The sequence below is a fragment of the Aphis gossypii genome, unplaced genomic scaffold, assembly GCF_020184175.1.
Source record: "Aphis gossypii isolate Hap1 unplaced genomic scaffold, ASM2018417v2 Contig01024, whole genome shotgun sequence".
NCBI lineage: Eukaryota > Metazoa > Arthropoda > Insecta > Hemiptera > Aphididae > Aphis > Aphis gossypii.
Window position 1 is genome coordinate 1 of NW_026083414.1, and position 24,055 is coordinate 24,055.

General features: G+C 34.2%; 3 protein-coding genes and 1 pseudogene across 3 annotated transcripts; all 4 read left to right on the forward strand.

Moving 5' to 3' along the window:
- Positions 1–10,114: 10,114 nt before the first annotated feature.
- LOC126555714 (uncharacterized) lies at positions 10,115–12,207 on the forward strand (annotated as a pseudogene).
- A 528-nt stretch (positions 12,208–12,735) lies between these two features.
- On the forward strand, positions 12,736–13,948 carry LOC114132948 (uncharacterized). The gene is made up of 5 exons (XM_050210600.1): positions 12,736–13,066; positions 13,127–13,437; positions 13,479–13,629; positions 13,685–13,857; positions 13,925–13,948. The coding sequence occupies exons 2-5, from the start codon at positions 13,150–13,152 to the stop codon at positions 13,946–13,948; spliced, it is 636 nt and encodes a 211-aa protein (XP_050066557.1). The 5' UTR covers positions 12,736–13,066; positions 13,127–13,149.
- On the forward strand, positions 13,923–14,762 carry LOC114126873 (uncharacterized). Its single transcript, XM_050210602.1, has 3 exons — positions 13,923–14,020; positions 14,079–14,574; positions 14,638–14,762. The coding sequence occupies exons 1-3, from the start codon at positions 13,948–13,950 to the stop codon at positions 14,660–14,662; spliced, it is 594 nt and encodes a 197-aa protein (XP_050066559.1). The 5' UTR covers positions 13,923–13,947; the 3' UTR covers positions 14,663–14,762.
- Positions 14,763–19,970: 5,208 nt separating this feature from the next.
- On the forward strand, positions 19,971–20,864 carry LOC126555713 (putative uncharacterized protein ENSP00000383309). Its single transcript, XM_050210601.1, has one exon. It carries the CDS (start codon positions 19,971–19,973, stop codon positions 20,862–20,864), a length of 894 nt encoding a protein of 297 aa, XP_050066558.1.
- The last annotated feature ends 3,191 nt before the right edge of the window (positions 20,865–24,055 follow it).

Here is a 24,055-nt window from a genome sequence, read left to right on the forward strand (position 1 = left end):
GTTTCTTCATGGCTCGTTACTCCCTTTATCGTCATAATGATTAACCTATAATTTCATTACTTATTACTTATATTATTTTATTATTCTATTACTTATTACACATTTATACTCTATATCTATACTTAATATTATTATTTTTATTATATTATTATTTTTTTTATATCTATTTCTGTTCATACATTTTCAACAATTGGTCCATTCTGTCGCTTCTTTTACGACTTACCATCACCCTTCGTTTCATTTCTTTTCTATATTTTTCCTGTCGTGCTCTACATTTCGTCAGCCTCCGGCATTACGTCTAACCAATCGTTTATTACTATACAAAATTGTTCTCTCAAGTCGTTTTTTTCATAAACGTCATGTATATAAACCGTAATGTTTTTCGTAAATCTCTCTAATTCCGATTGCGAATATGGTTCGCTCATTTCTTATTAGCATTTTCCATATGTGACTTTAAACAACTAGGTGCTTCGTCCCTTCTTAAGAAAGTAGTAACGTTATGTTTTTCCCGTTTGATCATGTCGTATAGATAATTTATGAATTTGGTTTTCTTTTCCCTAAAAATAAATACTTAATCTTAAACTACACTCTAAGTCTTATTTACCTTATTTATTAATACTTATTTAATTATATTTAATTTCTACCTAAACTTTCGTATCGGATTTCTAATCATCCTTGTCTAGTTTGTCTTTTTCGTAATATTTTTTTACATCATTTTTATGTACAGTCACCTTCCTTCTACCTCTCTGTATTACTACATTTTCGGTATCCAAAACCTCTAAAATTTCAAAAGGTCCTTTCCATAACGGACTTAATTTGTTTTTCTGGGTTTTGTCTTTCAGTAATACCAAATCTTTCACATCTAAGTCTTCGCTAAATTCCTTTTATCATACTGTTTTTTAGATTTATCTTCTTATTAATTAATCTTTCTCTGGCAATTTTATGTGACTCCTGCATTTTTTGTTTTAAATCGAATATATAATCATCGTAATTATACCTAGGTTCAGGGCTACATTTTAACTTGACTGGTATGTCCAATTCTTTTCCATATAATAACGCGTAAGGTTGGTAATTAGTCGAACTATGTTCCGTTGAATTATATACGAATAATGCATATGGCAATAGTTGATCCCAATTATTTAAATCTTTGTCTACATAGTGTCTCAAATATTCGGCTAAAGTTCTATGTGATCTTTCTAAGCTACCGTTAGTTTGCGGATGATAAGGACTCGTATTTATTTTATTAATCTTTAGTATTTACACACTTCTGTGAAAATCTTACTAAGAAAGTCTGTACCTTGATCAGTTAATATAGTTTCAGGTATACCGTGCACACATACGAAATTTACTACAAACGCCTGGGCGATAGTGTTTGCCGTATGATCTGGTAACGGAACACCTAATGAATATTTCGTTAGATCGTCCTGCATAGTCAATATATATGTGTTGCCTATTGCAGTAGGTATTAGAGGTCCTACTATATCCATAAATATTTTTCAAACGGTCTAGAACTTGTCGTAGTTATAATCATCGGACTACGGTGATGCCTATTAGTTGTTTTATTCGTTTGACACGACGGACAGTTTTTTATATATTCCCTTACTTCTTGTTTTAACCCTGGCCAGTTGAATTGTCGTTTAATTTTCTTAACCGTTCTATTTAATCCAGCATGACCCCCTAGTAATGAGTCATGAAATTGCTTGAAAATAATTAATTTTTCCTCATTAGTGTACTCTAATTTAGTACAGATTATTATTTCTATATCTGTATTTCGAAATATATACCTAATCATTGATCTTGTTTTTGTCCAGTCCAACCCGTCTTTCTTTCCTAACTGGTTCATGGCTAACTTATTCAAGGAATTTTTAATGCAAAAGTACTTTAAATTTAATAATGCAAAATGCATATTTTCACTTGTGGTTAATTGTTTTTCTTTACTTTTAGTTATCAAAAATATTATGTATCTTTCTTCGTAATTAAAATATACTACGTCGCCTATTTGTTTATTTGATTCTAGCATTTTATTCGTTCCAAATTTTCGTTTTAATTCGTAGTTTATTCCCGATTTAAAGTTATAATATTTTTCTATTTCTGATACAATATGATATTCTGCGGGTGATTCTAGTAATTCACCGTTCACCTCTTTCACATTACTATTCGTTATTATTGTTGTTTCCGATTTTTCTAGAAAGCTCGTATAACTTTCGTCCTTAATTTCTTTTATACTATACATTCTACTTAAAGCATCTACGTTCGAATTTTGTACTCCCGGTTTATATTTTATTTCGTAATCGTATTCCTCAAGCTGTATGCGCCATCTCGCCAACTTTGATAACGGATCTTTTAAGTTAAATAACCAAGATAATGGTCTATGGTCAGTGAGTATCACGAATTTTCTACCGTAAAGATAGGGCCTAAATTGTTTAACCCCGTATACAATCGCTAAACATTCTAGTTCAGTAGTTGAGTAATTCATTTCACTTTTATTCAAAGTTCTAGATGCGTACGCTATTGGTAGGTCGCTACCTATCGTTCCTTGGGATAGTATAGCTCCTAGAGCCTTACCACTAGCGTCGGTTGTAAGTATAAATTGTTTCGTAAAATCTGGATATTGTAAAATCGGTTCTGCACAGAGTGCGTTTTTTAATTTGTCGAAAGCTACCTGACAATTTTCGTCCCAATTAAATTTAACATCCTTTTTTAATAAGTGTGTCATTGGTTTAGCTAACATACTATATCCCTGTATAAATTTCCTGTAGTACCCCGATAAACCTAAAAATGATTTTATTTGCTTTACAGTTTTAGGCACCGGAAATTCTAATACTGATGTTATCTTTTTCGGATCTGGTTTTATTCCGTGTTCCGAAATTATGTGTCCCAAATATAAACATTCGCGTTTTAGAAATTCGCATTTATCTGGTTGTATTTTTAAATTATGGGTACGTAGACGTTCGAATACGTCTATCAGCTTATTGTTATGATCGCTCAAATTTTTCGCATAAATAATAATATCGTCTAAATATACTAAACATTTAATGCCTATTATCCCCGACAATACGTTATTCATTAATCGCTGAAATGTAGCGGGACTTGTTTTCATTCCCATAGTCATACGTTTAAAATGGTAATGACCTTGACCGGTCGAAAACGCTGTCATTTCGCGAGATTCCTTCGCTAAAGGTATTTGATAAAACCATTTGCTAAATCTAAAATGGTAAAAAGCTGACATTGTCCCAATTGATCTAATATTTCCGTAATATTAGGTAACGGATGAAATTCATTTAAAGTTACTTCATTGAGTGCCCTAAAATCAATTACTATTCGAAATTTATCTTTACCAGATGAATCTGATTTCTTTTTTACTAACAACAAAGGTGCATTAAAAGGTGACATAGATCGTTCTATGATATCGTTTTGTTCCATTTTAATTAATTGTTGTTCAATTTCCTTTTGCTGTGCCTGTGGCAATCTATATGGTCTTTTATATATAGGCGGTTGATTGGCGGGTAATCTTATTACGTGTTCCGCGGCGTTAGTAAATGTTAAATAATCGTTTTCCAAATGAAATACATCGGAAAAATGTTCGCATATTTCTAATATTGTTTTACGTTCCTCGTTATTTAAATGGTCACTACGTATTAAACTTTTTATTTTATTTACGCGATCGTTATTGTCATTCACTACAGTTATTTCGTGTAATTTATATTCTATGTCATTGTCGTATAATATTTTATTTAATTGGTCCTCATAAATGTTTTGTGGTAATTCAGAAATATTCAGTATACTTATCACCGTGTTTCCATTCTTTACCGTGTTTATTATATTAGCGCAATATACGTCCTGTATTAATTCTTGTTTCTGTATTAAAATATTTTTATTTTCCATTATCGGATCAGCTATTGGTATAGATATTATTGTTTCCGTTCGCGGTTTTAATGTGTAACATATTTTATCTTTATTTAATTCGCACGGAGTGTTATCATTTATAGTTAATATATTATTCGCAACATCTATTATCGCGTTAGTTTGTAACAGGAAGTGGTGACCTAGAATTCCATCTCGCGGTATTGGAAATTCCTTATCGACCACATGAAATTCCGTTTTTATTTTATTATTATTTAATATTAATATTATTGTAATTTTGCCTATGGTAGTTACTATTTTATCATTAATGCCTTTTAAATTTATTTTTTCTTTTTCGTTTACTAATGTTTCGCCTGTTAATTTATTTATTTTTATTAAATTGATTTCACTACCGGTGTCTAAAGAAGATTTGCTGTATTTGTTTTAAAGTTAGGTGATTGAAATGTAACATGATTTTCATTAATTACTGATACGATGGTGAAACATCGTTGGGTGATAATTCCTCCGTTACGGCCGTTATTTGGTTGATCGAACGGACGCCGTTCCCGTTCGACACTTGACCGTTTCCCGTCCGGTTTGCATTATTACGCTCATCCCGTTGCCTACTATAACAGCTAACACTATCGTGTCCTATCTTATTGCAATAACTACAAGTTATTGGTGCCGAATTATTGTTAAAATTATTATTAGTATTTTGTCGTGCGTTATTATTTTGCGGTTGCTGATTATTATTATTATTCCGACGCGCAACTTGTGTAACATTACCACGACAATCGCGAGCGACATGATTAGTTCTGCCGCAAATAAAATCCGGGATCGTTTTGCTGTCTCCGATTATTATTATTATATTGACCGTTATTATTACGCGGATAGTTATTATTTTATTATTATTATTATTGCGACCGAAATTATTAAAATTATTATTACGATTAACGTTATTATAATTATTAGGACCTTGTCTATTCTGACCACGATTATAATTTTGCTTATAACCGAATTTCTGTCCATTTGGGTTATTTCCCTGATAGTTATTTGACCAACGATTTCCGTTATTATTTTTATTTCCGTTTTGATTTACTTTAGTCTCGTTATTTTGTAATTCTTTGTTAAAACTAAATTCGATTTCTAACTGCCTAGCCATTTGCATTGCCAGTTCTAAAGTTTCTGGGTTCCTAGCTCGTAATATCGTCTGTAAATCCATTTTTAACCCGTTTATATAAATTGCTAATGCCTGATCCTTTAGAGTTTGCCTTAAAATTCTCGCCTCTTCGGGCGTTTTATTTGCCAATGTTGCATTACACAAATTATATATAACTGTTCTACGCGACCCGTATAAGTTAATACATCTTCGTCATTTTTCATACGAACAGAATTTAATCCTATTTGTAATGTTTGTGGTGACAATTGCTGTTCAAAGCCCCCCTTAATATTTTTTAATAGTTTCCCAATCACTGGTTCCCTATACCGACATACTTCTAACGCCTTGCCAGTAATCCTAGTATTAATAAATTTCACTAATAAGGGTATCGTTTCTTTATCTACGGCCTCACATGCATAATCGCATGCCCGTATGAACGAACAAACGTCTTTTGCATCGGCACAAATTGGTATCATAGCAGTGACCTGCTCAATTGTAGCCTTTACACTAGACATTTTTGTTCTTTGCTTCCTCTTTACTGGTCCTAATTCTGAGTGGACTAAATTTGGTGTACTACGTAACCCTATTAATCTTTGTTCTAATCCGGTATTTGAGTCTTCTCTAACAGTAGTATCTAACAAACTTTTCCCTGTTGTTTTTTCCTTATTAATTCCCTGTGTAGAGTCGCTACCCTCTTTCGTATTTATACTTATGTTTACTAATTTATTTACTTCAATATTTTATTTAACTCTACTTGAGTTCCGATTTCTTTTGTTGTATCTGTTTCCTCTCTCCGAACTATTACTATCGTTTTCACTATAACTATTTCTTCTTTTTCCTTATTCATACGTTATTTTATATTCATTTATTATAACTTAAATTAAATATGTTTATTTCTTAAAATAATTTTTTTTTTATTATTATTTTTTAATTATTAATCAAACATTAATCTCTTTAAAATATTTATCAATATTATTTTATTATAAAATTCTCGTAATATTTTTATTATTCCCCCAATTATTTCTATCTATTTTTTTTTATTATTTTTTTTTTTCTAGGATTTTTTTTTATCCTCTCTAAAATTCACAATATACGTCAAGTAATTTTTTTCAACACGATAGGACTTTCTCGCCTATAAAATTCACAATTATCTTTTAATTATAACACGGCTTATTTCTGCCTAATAAAATCTCCGATTATTAAAATCGCTAAATACGGCTCTTCTCGGCCTAAATAAATTCACAATTATTTTTCACAAAATACGGCTCTTTTTGGCCCAATAAAATTCACAATTATTTTTCAATATACGGCTCTACTCGGCCCAATAAAATTCACAATTATTTTTCAATATACGGCTCTACTCGGCCCAATAAAATTCACAATTATTTAATTCACAATATATATGGCTCAAATCCGCCCCAAATAATTCTTTCATCAACTTTTATATATGGCACTTTCAGCCTAAAATAATTCAATACTTTAATTATCAATATAGGCTCAAATCCGCCCCAAAATAATTCCTTTCATCAACTTTTTAAAATATGGCACTTTTTCAGCCTAAAATAATTCAATACTTTTAAATCAATATATGGCTCAAATCCGCCCCAAAATAATTCCTTTCATCAACTTTTAAAATATGGCACTTTTTCAGCCTAAAATAATTCAATATATATAAGGACTTATTACTTGCCTTCCCAATAATTCAATAAATAAGGTCTTAACTGCCTTCAATAAAATTCTCAATTAATATTCTTTTTATTCATCACAAAATAAACTCTTCTTTTTTTTCTTGCGTGTTCCTTGACGTATAATTCACTAATAAATTTTTTTTTCTATAATTATTTATTTCCGTATTCTTCACGTATAATTTTCTTTAAATAAAATATTTTCCCCTTAATTATAATTTTTTTTTTAACAATATTCTCTTTTTTTTTTGTATTATTTTTTTAAAAAAAAAAATAAATTTATATACTATTCTTACGATATTTATCTTAAATAATTTTTCCGCATAAAAAAAAAATAATTTTCTTGTAAAATATTTAATTTTAATAAAATAATTTAATTTTCGTAATAAAAAAAATGTTTAAAGTAATAAAATAATTTTTCTTTCCTTTTTTAAAAAAAATTATTCTTCTGCTATTATATTTTTATAAATAAAATAATAAAAAAAATTTTATTTTAAAACTTAAATTATTTTTTTTTTTTTCTGAAAAATTTCTATGTCAAAATATTTTATTATATTTAAAAAATAAAATATTTTATTTTAATTTTTTTTGATGATTTTTTTTTTTTTTAACTTATTATTTTTTCTGAAAGTTCTTTATGTTACTTTGTTGTATTTCTTTGAAATAATAAAATATATTTTTTTTTTTAGATTCTTAATTTATTAATTTTTTCTGAAAAATTATTTATGTCTTTTTTTCCTTAAAAAAAATTCTTATTTATTTATTTGTTCCTCGAAAAATTATTTATATTTGAAATATTTATATATTTTATAACTAAAATAAAATTGTATTATTTTATTATTGAACAAAAATTTTATGCGTAAAAATAATCTAAGTGTATTATTAAAATATTAAATTTATTTAATCGTTGCGTTTTTTTTTATTTTTTTATTTTTGCTTATTCTAAATTTTCCCTTTTTAAATTATTTATTTAATTTTATCAAGATATTTATTTAATGTTTCACGGGGAATATATATATACACCTTCACAATTAAAAGTAACTTATACGATGGAGTTTTTAATTCCAAAGGAGACGCGAACAGAGTTAGACGCTTAAAATTATTCTACATTAAGAAAAAAAAATTATGCTTACACAACGATGGTTTGAGTCGATGCTTCCATTCTTCTTGATTGCTGAGCCGTGGTGTTACTTGTTGATTCTTTCTCTTTCGGAGTCGCTGAAGTTGACGTTCTGCAGTTGTCTTCTTCAACAGTGATTCGTTGCCGAATGTGCCTCCGTGAATTCTTCGAAGTGGATATATTTTAAATTTTTTCGAAAAATTTTCGAAGTGGAAAAAAAATATTTTTTCCCGAAAATTTCTAAGTTCGAAAAAATTAAAATTGTTCGTCCAAAGAATTCTTATTTGAAAGAATCCTACCGACTGCGCCAAATTTGTAACGTGCCACGTACAATCAGTTGAATGATGTCGATTTGGAAAGGTTTTGTGAAATAATTGAACTCTCGAAATTATTCTAAGTGTTTTTTATTTAAAATTATTCTAAGTCCAATTAATTAATTTAATAAAACTTGTGAAAAATATTCTAAGTCCAGGAGACATAAAATATTAAACTGGGTGACGTGAAGGTGCTTGCGCTAACTCTGGTGGATCACGTCTGAATTGTGCCTAATCTGGGCCCCCTTATATATCGTCCAGGGACTCCCGCGGTACCTTCAGATCCCTGATGGTCATCTGCACCTGCATCCGCTTCTGCCCACGCTTGCGTCATCCGGCCGATAGCGTGCGTCAATTATATGACTATAATATTCTATCGGGTGAGTGATTCCGCAACTAATATACTCTACCGGGTGGCAATTACGATCCATAATATGTCACCGGATAGTAGTCACATGCCATTACCTCCCATCGGATAAGAAGCACAGGGCGATGATACTTTTGATTGTTTCCTACTTTGTATTAGATCCGGTCTAGTCCGACCACACCCAATCATTGCTTGCCTGGTTGCTCACCCTAACATAACTATGAGGATATCCTTTACGTCCCCATGGTTTAGAGTATTGTTGGCTATGGTAATTTATATATTACATTTAATATAATTATCAGAGCACGTTGCAATACAAAGTGGTTTTCAATTATAAGTAGGAAATTTAATAAGACTAAATTAATATGGTTAATAGACGAGCTCGCTACATTTTCTGGATATGATTTCGAGGTATTGCTACGCGAGCTATTTGAAACCGTATATCAGATACAATGTGATGAAGGGCATGATTTTTGGAAAAAGAAAATTAGTCAAAAAAGTATCCCTTCGAAACAAATCCAGATAGCTCAAATTATTGGTATAATTGTAATTTTAAGATATTAGAATAAAATGTAAAGACGTCGATTTAAATGTGTTATAGTAAAAATAATTTAATTGTAAAAAAATTAATGAAAAATATAAAAAAAAAATAAATGTTAGATGAATTAGATATTATATACGACGCAAAAAATATGTTAAGCTGTTGAAAATGCACGTAATGCGGGATTCGGATCAAGTAGATCTGAAATGTGGTAGTATTTCAACAGTTTTTATTATTTTAATTTATCATAATTTTAACGTATCTATTTAATGTAATTTAATTAAATAATATTTCCCATCAATAAATATATTCAAACAAATTTATAATTCTTTATAATCTCAAAGCGGTATATGTCGATAATAACAATATTTTAAAAAGTTAGCTCGAAATAATATTAATAATCATTATTTTTGTCAAATGCTGCGTAAACAACAAGACGGCACGGTATGCGTTATATAACATGTTCTATTGTTAACGGAATGGCCTGTCCCAGCCGGTCTTTCGTTCTATTGTGCTCTACACGCGCAGGTCAGTTTCAGAATCGGTAATGAAATTCTGTCCAAAACATTGATACCTAAAATAGTTAAAAATCTATAGCGATGTACACAATTATCATGGTAAATACCCAATTAATATTTTACCTAGCCCTGGCTTAATTTGTCTTCATCGCCGCAAATGCTAAGACACTTGCTCTGTTGTCGACCGATGTACAATCAGTCTGTTCTAGACATCTATAGCGTTTACTTTGCCTTTGCTCTCTCCGTGTTTTCACAGTCCTTACACAACAGTATTATCAATTTTTCCCAGTGTTAATTTTTCCAAGTGTTTAAACACTTTATTTTCATTCGTTTTTATTTCAAACATTTTAAACATGTTTAAATGCGATCAGTGCCCCTCGGTTTTCACCGCAAAACGTAATTTAACTGTGCACCAAAAGAAGCATACCGGTGTGCGTATTCCATGCACCATATGTCCATCAACATTTTCTTTCAAGATCAGCCTCAACAAACATTTGAAGAACGCTCACGGTATGTAATAACAGTTTAAACTGTATCTTATTTATATCTAATATTTTTATTTATTATTTTTCCTAAGGTATCATTAACGTTCCGGCTCACTTGAGACCATTACCTGCTGCTCCGATCATCGATCAGCAAACACGACCAAGCGTGATACAGTTCGCGCCTCCTACCACCCCGCAGATTCAAATAGCGCCTCAAATTTTTGTACCGGATGTCCCGGCTGGTGGATCGCGCGTGTTATCCGAAGATGTCCCGGCTGGCGGATCGCGCGTGTTATCCGAAGATGACATATGTATGTTCGCAATGGATGCATATGAAATGCAAGACGCCGATACAGGTTAGTTTTATTTAATTTATCCGAATTTATTAGATTTTTAAAAGACCCGCTGATTTTTCCTCCGTAGATTATTTTTTTTTTTGAGAATATTATCGGAGATTAAAAAACAGATTTTTTAAAATACGTTCATTAAATTAGTTTTTATTAAAATAAAAGTGCGTTAGTTATATTCCCCACTCGCAATAATTTTTAATAAATACATCGGTAGATTTTATTTATCAGACGAGATGTAATCAGAAATTTAATAGATTCAAATTTTTTTTTTTGTTAAAGAATTTTACACTACTGGTGAAAATGGTAAACGCGTTTCGATGGCTAATACCGTGTCGGCTGCTAGGGCGAAGAAGGCGCGTATGGATATGGTGAAGACCATCGGATTTAATGAAATCAAGTCGTCCGCAAATAGGAAGATAGTTTGGTACTACGCGAAAAATATCAATAATGAAATAATTTATTTCTTCGTCCACTTATACCTGAGCTAATAAATTTATTGAAAACACACGTACAAAAACATGCGATAAAATTTAATTTGAAGTTGGAGGCGACTTACAGCCGTCCCAACGTACCAGACTCGCTCGAAAATCGTGCGTTTAAGACATCGGCGGTCGAAATTTACCCAGACAGTGACATTACAGAGATTATTGAGAGGGCGTACATAAAGTTATTAAATGAGAAAGATGAATATAGCGGGAGAGGAAGTGGTTTTAATATCGTATCGATAGACGGGTTATTGTTGGCGGTATACAAATATACACCGATGGGTGGTGCGTCTTATATTGAGTTACCGGCGTATATCGATAGGAAACGGGCAACTATCAACCCACAGAACCTAGATCAGCAGTGTTTCAAGTGGGCAATTCTGGCAAAGCATGTAACAGGTCAGGCGGTATGTCGTATTGGAGAAAATTATAAAAAGCATGAGAATAAATATAATTTCGAAGGTCTCGCCTTCCCAACACCTCTGGCCGATATCACTAAATTTGTAAAAAATAACATCAACGTGTCTATAAATGTTTACGGATTAGAAAAGAAGTTTCAACCACCTAGCAAATACCCGACGTACGAAGTGTACCCGCTACGTGTTGTTGACGAAGAAAAACCGAACCATTTTGACCTATTACTGATAACGGGCAGTGACAACTCGCATTATACATATATTTCAAATTTTTCACGACTCGTACGTGCACAGAAAACCGTACACCATGGACAGGTTTATTTTTGCAAGCGTTGTTTTACGTCATTCGACAACCAAAATTTAAAATATAAGCTGAGCGGACAAGAGGCTCTAAACCAGCATAAACTGATTTGCGGGGCACACAAACCCATTCTACCGGAGATGCCGAAGGAGGGTGATAGCATTGAGTTTAAAGCGTGGAAAAAGACACAGCGACACCCTTTTGTTATTTATGCGGATTTCGAAGCATTGTTGGTGAAGACGGAGGAAAAGAAAGGGGAGAGTACTACAATTATACAGAGACACGAAGCGATGAGTTACGGGTTTTTAGTGAAGGCGAGCGACAACGTACCGGAGGAGTTATTGGAAGAGTACGAGATACCGGCGGGGCCGGTAATCTACAGAGGCAGTGAAGACAGAACGGACGTGGCGAGACATTTTGTGGAGATGATAGTTGAGGTGGCCAGAAAATTGAAAAACTGATGAAGACAAATTTTCCTATAAAAATGAGTGAGGGCGAAGAAAAAACACATCAAGAGTGTAATACGTGTAATTTATGTAAATGTTGTTTAGCCGGGGGCGATAAGGTTAGGGATCACGATCATTTGACGGGGAAATTTAGGCAGACTTTGTGCTCTAGGTGTAACTTAGAATTACAACAACCTAAATTTGTCCCCGTTTTTCCATAATCTATCAAACTATGACGCACATCTTATTGTAACGGAACTTGGATATTGATACTCAGACTATCAACGTTATTCCGAACAGCGAAGAGAAATATATATCTTTCTCGAAATATATAAGTAGTACCTTCACTGTTCGGTTTATCGACACGTTCCGGTTTATGGCGTCGAGTCTGTCGTCCCTGGCTGAAAATTTGGTTACACCCGAACATGACAACTTCCGTGAGACAGCCAAACATTTTGTCACCGGAGATATGCCGCTCGTGACTCGTAAGGGTGTGTACCCGTACGAGTACACGGATAGTTGGGAGCGGCTGAAGGATATGAGTTTACCGAGGAAGCAAGATTTTTATAGTACGTTGACAGAGACCGGGATCAAGGATAATGAGTTTGAGCACGCGAAGGAGGTCTTGGACCACTTCGACTGTAAGACGCTTGGTGACTACAGTGACTTGTATTTGAAGATCGATGTGCTGTTGTTGGTGGACGTCTTTGAAAACTTCCGCGACCTGTGTATGAGCGCGTACAACCTGGACGCCGCTCATTATTTCAGCGCCCCAGGCTTGAGTTTTGACGCGATGCTTAAGTTTACCGGTCAAAAGCTACAGTTATTGCATGATTACGACATGTTGCTGATGTTCGAAAATGGTTAGTATATTATTTTTAAAATATATATAGGATTATTATTATATACATATTTTTTTTAATAGGTATACGTGGTGGGTTGGTGCAAGCTAGTAAGAGGTATGCGAAGGCGAACAATAAGAAGACCCCGGATTACGACGAGACGAAGGATAAATCATGGATAATTTATCAGGACTGTAAGTATATATTTTTTATTTATTTTCTTACATACTTATTAATTTATTTTTATTTTATAGGTAACAACTTGTATGGATGGGCAATGTCTCAGTACATGCCATACGATGGATTCAAGTGGGTTGAACCCACATTGAATGGATTAGATGATTTGAATGACACCTACCCCATAGGTCGAGTGTACGAGGTAGATGTGTCATACCCACGACATTTGCATGATAAGCACAATGACCTACCCTTCCTACCGCAAAATAGTGTGCCAAGTGGTTCGAAGGTAAGGAAGTTGATGGGAACGTTCGAGGAGAAAAAAAATTATATCATACATTATAGGAACCTACAGCAGGCGATTAAGAATGGACTTATAGTTGAAAAGGTAAATTTTGCATTTAAAGATTTTAAACAGATTTTAAACAGATTTTTCTGATTTTTACAGTACATAGAGTAATACAATTTAACCAGTCTGACTGGTTGGCTAAATATATAGAGTTGAACACCGAGATGAGGAAGAAGGCGAGGAATGATTTTGAAAAGGACTTTTTTAAACTTATGAATAACGCTATTTTTGGTTTGTCATTTATTTATTATATTTAACATTGTTACTAACATTTTATTTTTTACAGGAAAAACAATGCAATCGAAGAGGAAGGAGATGAAGATGGAGTTGGTATCGTGTGAGAGGAGGTTACAGAAACTTATTAATAAGTGTACTTTTAAACACTGTACAAATTACAATGAGAACCTTATGGTCGCCCTAGAGAATAAGATTTTAGATTTGATAAACCTATTTATATTGGTAAATATACTTTTTTAAATTACATTTTTATCATTTTTAACAAATTATTATTTACAGGTTTTTGCAGTGCTGGACATATCTAAGACATTGATGTATGATTACCATTATAATGTAATGAAGAGACACTATGGAGACAAAATTGAGCTAATGTACACTGATACGGGTAAATATATTAAAAACTATTCTCATGTATATAATATATTAATTTTTTTTTTTTTCAGCTTCTTTGATATATCATGTTCAGACGGAAGATTTTTATATGGATTTGGCTGCTAACCCTAGCTTGTTGGACCGGATGGACACTGCTAACCTGTCCAGTGACCATCCGTGTTATGTGGCAGATAGGAAGAAGAGTCCAGGATTCTTTTCCGATGAAGTCGATGGTAATGTGATGACAGAGTTTTGTGCTCTTAGGGCAAAATCGTACGCATTCAACGTTTATACAGAGGAGAACAATGTTGGAGGAGGAGAGAAGATCAAGGCGAAGGGTATCAAAGCTCATGTTGTTAAGAACCACATGACGATGGAAGACCATAGGAAGTGTTTGTTTGGTGAAGCTGGAGTGGAGGCATATAGGGAGAATGTATCAATACGGTCATTCAACCACCAGCTAGTAACGATAAAGACCAGGAAGTTGACTTATAATAGTTATGATGACAAGAGGGTGGTGTTGGAAGACAAAATAAACACACTAGCCCATGGACATTACAGTATAGAGTAAGTTATTAGAATATATACATATTAAAATTATTTTACTAACATTTTATCTTAATTTTACAGGAGAGATGAACCAGAAGATGAGTAGACAGAACTTCAACATTACTTTTATATATTGTATATTTTTTTCTGTTAATTAGTTTTATTGTAAATATTATACGTTATATAGTTTGTTATATATACTTGAGATAGATATAATAACATTTTTATATATATTTTTTTTTTAATTGCGATACATAAATTGAAACTATTGTAAATACTATGTAACAGTATGATTTTAAGTTAGATTAGTGTATAAACTACAGTATTTTAGTTAGATATTTAAGTTTTTCATATTTATAATGTTAATTGTTAGATATTAAGTTAGTTTACAATGTTTATTATAATATTTTTTTTCCTGTTAATAATCATGTTTTTTCTGTTTCAGGTTGATGGAAGCCCATACATATTAATAACCTATGTAAATGTTAACATAATAAAATGTATGTTAGCATATAAATAAAAACAATGTTAAAATATAATATAATCATGTTTATTAAATAAATTGTATACAATTTTTAAGAATTATTTATAAACCATTTTCTTATAGCAAACACTTATAGAATGTACACTGTTTAGGATTTAAGTCCTTATGAAAGATCGCCAAGGAAAATTTTCTTCATCACATATTTGATCCAGTCGAGGACAGCACAAGTCTTCAATGTTGATGACTGCGACGGTGTGGGTATATACTCCATAAGTAGTTGTTTTTCTGTTCGTCTTTGGTGTAAATGCAGTCAAACTTTAAAGATTCAATATTCTACTTAGCTCTCATATTCTATATCACCATAATCTACAGATATCTGATGATAATTACGTTCTAACCACTTGTTAGTTTTTCGACTCTTGTTGTCTTGTATAGATTTTGAATTTTTAAAATCCAGTGTTGAGTCGCCCATGTTTCTGTGTCTACAATAGACAATTCTTTAATAAATATTTATTTTTTGCCAAGAATGCAATGAATGTCCATGATCGAAGACGACATCGTAACAGGTTTGATTTTACACAAAAATGACATTTATGTAAAAAAAATTAATTTTCTTAATATAATTTTCTTCGATGATTTTCAAACGAGTGTTTAAATCTGAAATATATGATCCATGATTCGGTAAAGAATTTTCATCAAATATACCCGTTTTCGACAAAATGATGCGACATCCCGCCAAGAAGCTTCTCAGACACAGACCAAAAAAAAATAAACTTATAAAATGTATGTCATAGGATATGATGTTGGATTAATTTTATTTAATAAAAAATAATAATAATTCATTTATAGGTTTAAAATAAAAATAAAAAAAAAATAAAAATAAAAAAATAAAAATATTGAAAGTTAGTATATAAGTGGTATAATTTACATTTTTTTTTAACAAGAACGATATAAATTAAAATAAATTAAGAAACTTTTTTTTATATTACATCACTAAATCTTGTAATAGCATGTTCGACAATGAATTAAAATGAAATTGTAATAACTCGTACATAAATGAACAATCTTCACTTTGTATATTACTGTAGCTGAAATCATAATTTTGAATATATTGATTTGTAAATTTGTTTCGTTGACAGATGATGGTAACCCCTTTACGTCAGACTTAATTAACGTATAAGCTGTATCAAACGTTTTTGGAATGATTGCAATTTTTTCTGTTTTCAACAATATACAAGTCATACAATGTTGTAATTGTTTCAAACGATGAAGATCAATATGAGATAATGTTATATAGTTATCATTAGAATATAAAACTATAGATGATTGGTTTACATTAACAGAGTAGAAAAAATTATCAGCTATCTTAACACGTTTACATTTTCGATAATTGTATTAAAATTGTTTTCGCACATTAACTTACACCACTGATCAAGATCTAACGTTACAACTTTTTTAGTTAATTTACATTCTAATAATATAATAATTGAAATTTGCTTATTAACTAGAAGTCCAACGGTTACACTTTTCTTACTAAAAGGACGAATATCGAACACAGATTTTGATACAACGATTGATGGATTCATATTGATAAAATAAAAAAAACAGTAAACAGTATTTTTTTTCTAGAAATATGAATATGATCACTAGACAGCTTAGTTCAAACTAACAAGTTTTTATTATCCATACATGTTATATACTAAACAAATGTAAGGTTAAAAAAGAAAAAAAAGAAAAAAAAATGTGAACGTATAGTGTCTAGTTGGATAAACAGTAAAGTGTTATTATACTTACCTACCTAATTCGATAGAACCTGAAACATTTTTTAAAAATCATTAACATATTAAATTTAAATTAGACGCGTTATCCCACTAGGCTATACGTTCACGAGGTATTAAATAAGTTATTAACACATTTAAGTTTATTAAATTCAGATTTTTTTTTTATTGAAATATAGAAAGTTAAATGAACTAAACAACAGTATCATATGACCTTGATCCACAATCACAATCACAAATATCGATAATCTTACCATATTTTTTATACATTTTCAACAAACTGATTTCCTTTTGATAATAATACAAAAACACATTTCGGATTCCATCTTGAATGTTCAATCCATGGATTATCTTCTTTTTCCCAACGATGCAATATAATACCGCAGCAAAAACATTCAACAATATCTTTTTTCCCTGAATATATAAAACCGCTTTCAGCTAATGAGTATTTATCTTGAGATGAAGTCAACGGAAATAAATTGAATGTTTTCAATCTTGATATAAATGTAGTGAATTCTGGATATGTAGGATATGCATTGTTTCGTACTAACGAAACAAGTGAACAAAAACTGTTGTTAATTTGTTGAAAATTCATTTTTTATAAAAAAAAATAAAAAAACTTAAATGAATTAAACTTGATTAAAACTAACAGAACCTGATTGAACGATGGTTGAATATTAACTGAACTGCTTGAACTGGAATGAATTCAATAAAACGACTTTTATCTATAATTTATTAAAAAAAATGAAATTACAGTGTACCTGAATGTTTAACTTACAAGGGAATAAAAAGTGTTGAAGTGTGTATACACTGTTTAAACTTTATGTGTAACAGGGGAGGAAATAAAGGAAAAGCGGAAACTATAACCTTAAATTTTAAAAATCTCCGCAGTCAAAAGTGCGCAGAACATCATTATGGTTTTTGGGAATCACAGTTTTTTTACTGGTACAGCGGAAGAAAAAAAAAGTTTGAGGGGAAAAATCCCCCTTAAAATTTTACAAAATCTCCGCAGTCAAAAGTGCGCAGAACATACATTATGGTTTTTGAAAATCAGTGTTTTTTTACTGGTACAGCGGAGAAAAAAAAAGTTTGAGGGGGAAAATCCACCTAAAAATTTTAAAATCACCGCAGTCTGGTAGAGCGGAGAAAAAAAAAGTTTGAGGGGAAAAATCCCCCTTAAAAATTTGCAATCTCCGCAGTCAAAAGTGCGCAGAACATACAAATGTATACTACTCACCTCTAACAAACAGGCTCAAACAGGGTACCAAATGGTCATGGACCGAGACCGAACAGGCGGCATTTAACACAATAAAACGAGCCCTGTACAACTCGCCAAAACTGTCGACACCAGATTACGGAAAACCGTTCTGCCTACAGCCTGATGCTAGCGAAATAGGGCAGGTGCCGTTCTTTTTCAACGGGGTGACAGACCGGACGAAAAACGGATAATCGCCTACGCAAGCAGAAAGTTCAGTGATACGCAGACACGGTACACCGCGGTTAAACGCGAGTGTCTCGCGATAATCTGGGCAACTGACAAGTTTAGACCATATTTGGAAGCTCGCCGCTTTGACCTGTACACAGACAACGCGGCCCTCACGTGGCTCCACCGAGCCAAAAATACAAATTCCAAGTTAACCAGGTGGGCACTACAACTGGCTAACCTGGACTACAAAACCACGCATGTGCCCGGTGTACAGAACGAGGCGCCGGACATGCTGTCGCGGAATCCGGCTCCCGGGTCCCCGGTAGACGAGGAGCACCTCGAGGAACGTCTAGTAGGAGTATCCACGACACCACCCACCACCGCAACACCCATCACTACTACTAGCCCACCGGCCGAAAACCTGTTCGCCACGACGAACCCAGACAAACCAACCGGCGATCACACCATCACACACGCTATGCTCGCGATGTAGCAGGCCAATGACCCCAAAACGCGAGACATAATGAACAACTACGGGACACCGGACAAGCCGGCGCACAACTCCGGAAGCACCACAGCAAAGACTAGTCAATACATTTTTCTGCGGAAAAAGTTGGGCGAACACACGCCCATAGTAGTACCAAACGACAAGGCGCAGAATGTGATCTGGATATACCATGACCACGTCCTCGCAAACCACCCAGGTTGGAAGGAAACATACAGGGCGGTAAGACAACGTTTTTTTTGGAACGGCCAAAAAAACGACGTCCGACTGTATGTCAAGTCGTGCCACATTTGCGCGTGTACCAAACCACTGAACGCGCGCGCAGATGAACGCCCCGGCACCCCTGGGAGGTAATTAGCATAGACCTCATGGGCCCCTATCCACGTACGAGTAGGGGAAAACAATATTTACTGGTTGCCACGGACTTGTTTAGTAGGTGGACCGAAGCTTACCCGCTCGGAATAGCCACTACAAAAACAATAACCGAAACACTCGAACGAGAGTTCTTTTCACGTTTCGGATACCCCCGTGTGTGTTTAAGTGACAACGGCCCACAGTTCGTAGCAAACGATATGCGCAAAGCGATCGAGTGATGGGGGGCTGAGGGTTGGACAACTCCGGTATATCATCCGAGGGCCAACCCAGTCGAACGCCGCAACCAGGACATAAAAAAAGGTCTACGCGCGTTACTCGTTGACGGTAACCACAACACCTGGGACACCAAATTAGCCCCTATACTGTTATCAATCAGTAATAGACGCAAAGACCAGACAGGATATCCACTGTCGGTACTTGTCCTCGGCAGAGAGGGCAAACGACCGGGGGATTGGGCACTGTCTCGGTCAGCGGACAGCTCGACCGAACAAACAGATAGGGACAGGGCGACACGTGAGAGCGCCGTACTGGACATACCGCCTGCAACAGGGGTCCAGACGGACACGAAATACAAAACAGGTGACACGGTGTACTATAGAGCGCACCACCTATCGAGCGCGCACAAAAAGTTTCATGCCGGCTTCGCACCGAAATGGTGGGGACCGGTAAAATTATACAAACGCGTGGGTAAAGGCCTGTTCCTTACGGACCAGCAACCCGCACGCAAAATCCACGTGTCCTGTCTCAAACGGGCGACGAGCCGCAACACTACCCCGCCCTACCCCACCCACCCAACAACAAACCCATAGCTAAATTAAATAAATTTCAGTCGGCATAAAACCAAAAATGCAGCAGGAGCCAACAACCGCGACGTCCAATATCCAGCAGGCGTCAGAGCTGCTGGAGCGAAGCCGGGAACTGCTGCGAGCGGCCAGTATGGAGGAGGCCACCAACACCACCACGGCAGCGCGGGTGAGGCGGATGCCAACGGCACAGCTGCAGCGCGATCCGGTGTTGTGGGCGGCGTTCACGCGCGGCTGGGAGGAACGCACGGCCAGCTTCCTAAGGGCGACGAGCGGCGATCCTACGATGGCGATCAACCTGAATAGGTCGCGAAGCACCAGACAGACCTCCCGACCGGCGGCCACAGCACCAACGGCAGGCACGGCCCGACCGCCGAACGCGACACATCCGGCAGCAACGTCGCGTCCGCATAGGCCACGAATGCAGCCACCAGCACCGGCCCCAAGGCCAAACACCACCAGGCCAACACCGCCCACCGTCGAACATTCGCTGTCACCGCCCACACGGACGCCAAATGCCGCAACCACGACACCCGCAACTGTTCCGGCTCCGCTGAACGCCCGTCAACGCCGGAACCAGCAACGGATGCGGGACCACCGGGCCCGACAACAGTGTTCCCAGCAACACCGCCTGGAAAAACCGGCCACTACGGCCCCTCCAAACACTGTCCCGACAGTGGTAGCGCCGCAGCAAGAAACCGCGCCACCGGCTCCCGCCGCAGCCACGGTACCGGAGGTAGCAATACCTACCGGAACAACCGGGGTTACGGAACAACCAACAGCCGCCCCTTCACAAACCGTTGATATGGAAATATCAGCGGAAGAGGAGGCGGAACTGTTGGGAGGACCGGACGCGCACCTTGCCGACGAGGTGGACATGGAGACGGTGTTCGACAACAGGTTCCATAGTCTCCCGGCGTCACCTCGACGGGAGTAGGCACTAGCCGGAGATACGTGCCGAAACCCCGGACAAGTGCCTGCAACCGGCGACCGCACCCACACTCTAGGCACCGCATTTTGTTTTGTTTTAACGTTAAATCCCTGAGTTTCCTTATTTAGTTCCACCTACGGCGAGACATTTGTTTTTATTAAACATTTGCACTTTTGTTTGATTTAAATACACGGCGATCACTCGCCACTATAGCCGAACGCAGTGCTTGATATTTTTTTTATATTTTTTTTGTGTGTTTCCCCACGTGTTTTTTCACCGCTGTGCGAACCGGCCTCTCGACTAACACCTAGGTCCGCCACAACGTCGTGTGGTCGCCTTCTGGGTGAAACCAGGTGTCCTTGTGGTTGTTGTTGCAAATTCGGACACGAATTTGAAAATGTGCAATAACATCTCAAATGCATCATTAGTGCACTGTAATTATTGGTGCGCTTACTATCCCGACACGTGTCATGGTCATAGTAGCATCCGCATTACCCTTGACACGAGGCATGGTCATACTAACTTAGCCTTGTAATCTCGTAGATATCTTATAGATATCTCGTAGCCCATAACACCTCCCCACAAAAAAAAAGGTTTATGTCTGCAAGACAGAAATCTTTACAATTTTTCTTAAATGCACTCAGTTACACTTACAATTTCAGTTTTACATTGGTAACTTAATAATAATGTTAGTTATATCAAATTTAAATCAATTAAGAATACAATATAAAGTATGTTAGTATAGTATATTTTATTATATATATATATTTTTTTAATATTTGATTCTCCTTCCCTTGATTAATACAATTAAAATAATAAATTAAATTTGTGAATAATTAATTAATATTACACACGAACGTTACGTTCTACCCACATACCAAATTAAATGACTGAATAACTAAACTTAAACATAGGATATAACAGTATTTATATTCTAAAATGTTTTATTAAATTCTGGTATTGTTGCTTCTTTAACACATAGTTGAATATACACTTGGTATATTCCACATCCAATCTTGGATCATGTGCATACGTAATCTTATGTTTTTTATACATATTCTGTCATGCGTTTCTACTAAATTCAACAATCTTCCTGTTTTATCAAATTTTCCTATATCTATTTCAAAAATAATCTCCCTATTGCTCAATTTCTCAAACTGAATAAAAAAATTCTTATTAAAATACTTATCATAACATGTAATGTTTAACATTGGATAATTTAAATTTAACCTTTGTAAAATTGTTTTATCCGAATGCCCATTCCACACTACTATTATATTATTTTCCTTATTCCCTTGTTTGATATAATGATCAATATACTCTCTCGTTAGATTATTTCTTGTTGAATTTAAACTCTGTTGTAACTGATCTAAACACGCATCTCGTAACTCCGTTTTACACATAAATATTCTTTTTATCTCTTTAACTGCTACTTGCAACTCTTTCTCAATCATAGGTCTAGCTTTTTCGTCAATTGGTAGTAATAAAGGTCTACCTTCTAACTTACTAACCTCAAATCTCTCCAAGCTATTTGACATAGCACCAGAGATAACTACTATGCTCGTTCGTTTTACCATTGAAAATTCAAAGTCCATGATTATGAATTTATGTGTTTCTTTTCTGAATAATATAAACAATTCAATATTAGTTAATTATATCCTATGTTACATTTTATATATATTTATTGATTATTATATTATACTTATTTTTATATTATTTGTTTTATTATTATTTTTTTTTTTACGAATAATAATGAATTATTAATATTAATATAATATTAACGTGGTGATGATGGTGCGCTAAATGGTACTTCATCATATATTTCTGAAGCAAAATTTCCCCTTCTTACATTTCGTATTTGTGATCTATAGTTAGCCAATCTTCTTGGTATATCAATCACTTGGCGATTGCTAACGTATCTACATTTTAATAGCATGTATATAGCTATTATTAATATAATAGATAGTATAGCCAAAATTATTGTAACATACAAAAGATTTGAATGTATGAACTGGTGTTTTTGACCTTGTTCTCTAATAACTTCCTCGTCTATCATTTGCTGAATCTTATCAAGTGATCTTGACACACTATGTAGATCTGTTAATTGTATTTTTGATGTACTATTCCATACATCGCTCAATTTATATTTATGTATATGTTCAGGTATTTTATTAAATATATTCTGTATTTTAGTATTAGGTACAAAATCTTTATAATTTGTACTCGAAATATCTTCTATAGGAGTCAACACTGCGTCACGTGTGAATACTTGACAATTTATGTCTAATATAGTTATTGCACCTGAAACCTTAACTTCTTGAACGAAAGATTCGGGTAAATCTGTGCAACTTATTGTCAAAGTATCATCTCCAGCATGTATCCATGTGTTTTTATTAAGAATTCTGTGGTAAATGTTTCTAAGTAATGGAAATTTGTTGATACTACATCCCGTTTGTAATGCATCCGGTGTTTTAAATATTTGCATTTCACATGGTGTATTATCATTGTTATCTAACATTGGCTGTGTAGCCTTGCATATTCTGTATATTGCTGTTTCAATGCAATCTTTTATCTCTTTTTCCGTGTAGGTAGTAAATTGTTTTCTATCCTTAGTTATTGCAACGTAAGTATATGTATTTGTGGACATATACCATGAGTCAACTTCGTCTTCAACAAATTTTATTGGTATAGGTATTATATTATATAATGAAAGTTCTACGTCGACAACCAATGGTATTCTTGTAATAAATACCAATTGTTAATTTTCATAGTATACGCTTATTTTTGTTATTTTTAAAAATTCACTTAATTCTGACGCTTCTGTTCCCATAGGTATAGCATATTGTTTTTTAATTGTTCGTTCTGCTGTTTTCAATATTGATGCAAGTTCTTGTGGTGTCATAAGACTTGGATGTATTAACCCCTCTCTTGCAGCTGTTATTATCTGTTCCAACGTTGAGGTTTCATACGCATATTGATTAGTTATTATAGTGTATAGATTATGGACTTCGCCAGCCAATAGTAAATCTAATACGTCATCAGTTATATTCTGTAATTGCATCATTCTCTCATGTAATTTTTGTTCTTTAGTTGATATTTCTTTATATAGTGCCTCTGTTTGATTTAGTGAACTAGCAATCTTTTTAACTGCTGTTTTTACTACCGTTGTTTGTGATTTCACTATGTGTAAAATATTA

Bases quoted from the DNA above. Each gene is read 5' to 3' on its own strand.
- LOC114132948 (XM_050210600.1), top strand. From the start codon at position 13,150: ATGTCTCAGTACATGCCATACGATGGATTCAAGTGGGTTGAACCCACA. The intron at 13,438-13,478 runs GTAAATTTTGCA...GATTTTAAACAG, and splicing joins ATGGACTTATAGTTGAAAAG to ATTTTTCTGATTTTTACAGT. The intron at 13,858-13,924 runs GTAAATATACTT...AGGTTTTTGCAG, and splicing joins TGATAAACCTATTTATATTG to TGCTGGACATATCTAAGACA.
- LOC126555713 (XM_050210601.1), top strand. From the start codon at position 19,971: ATGCAGCAGGAGCCAACAACCGCGACGTCCAATATCCAGCAGGCGTCA.
- LOC114126873 (XM_050210602.1), top strand. From the start codon at position 13,948: ATGTATGATTACCATTATAATGTAATGAAGAGACACTATGGAGACAAA. The intron at 14,021-14,078 runs GTAAATATATTA...TTTTTTTTTCAG, and splicing joins GCTAATGTACACTGATACGG to CTTCTTTGATATATCATGTT. The intron at 14,575-14,637 runs GTAAGTTATTAG...TTAATTTTACAG, and splicing joins CATGGACATTACAGTATAGA to GAGAGATGAACCAGAAGATG.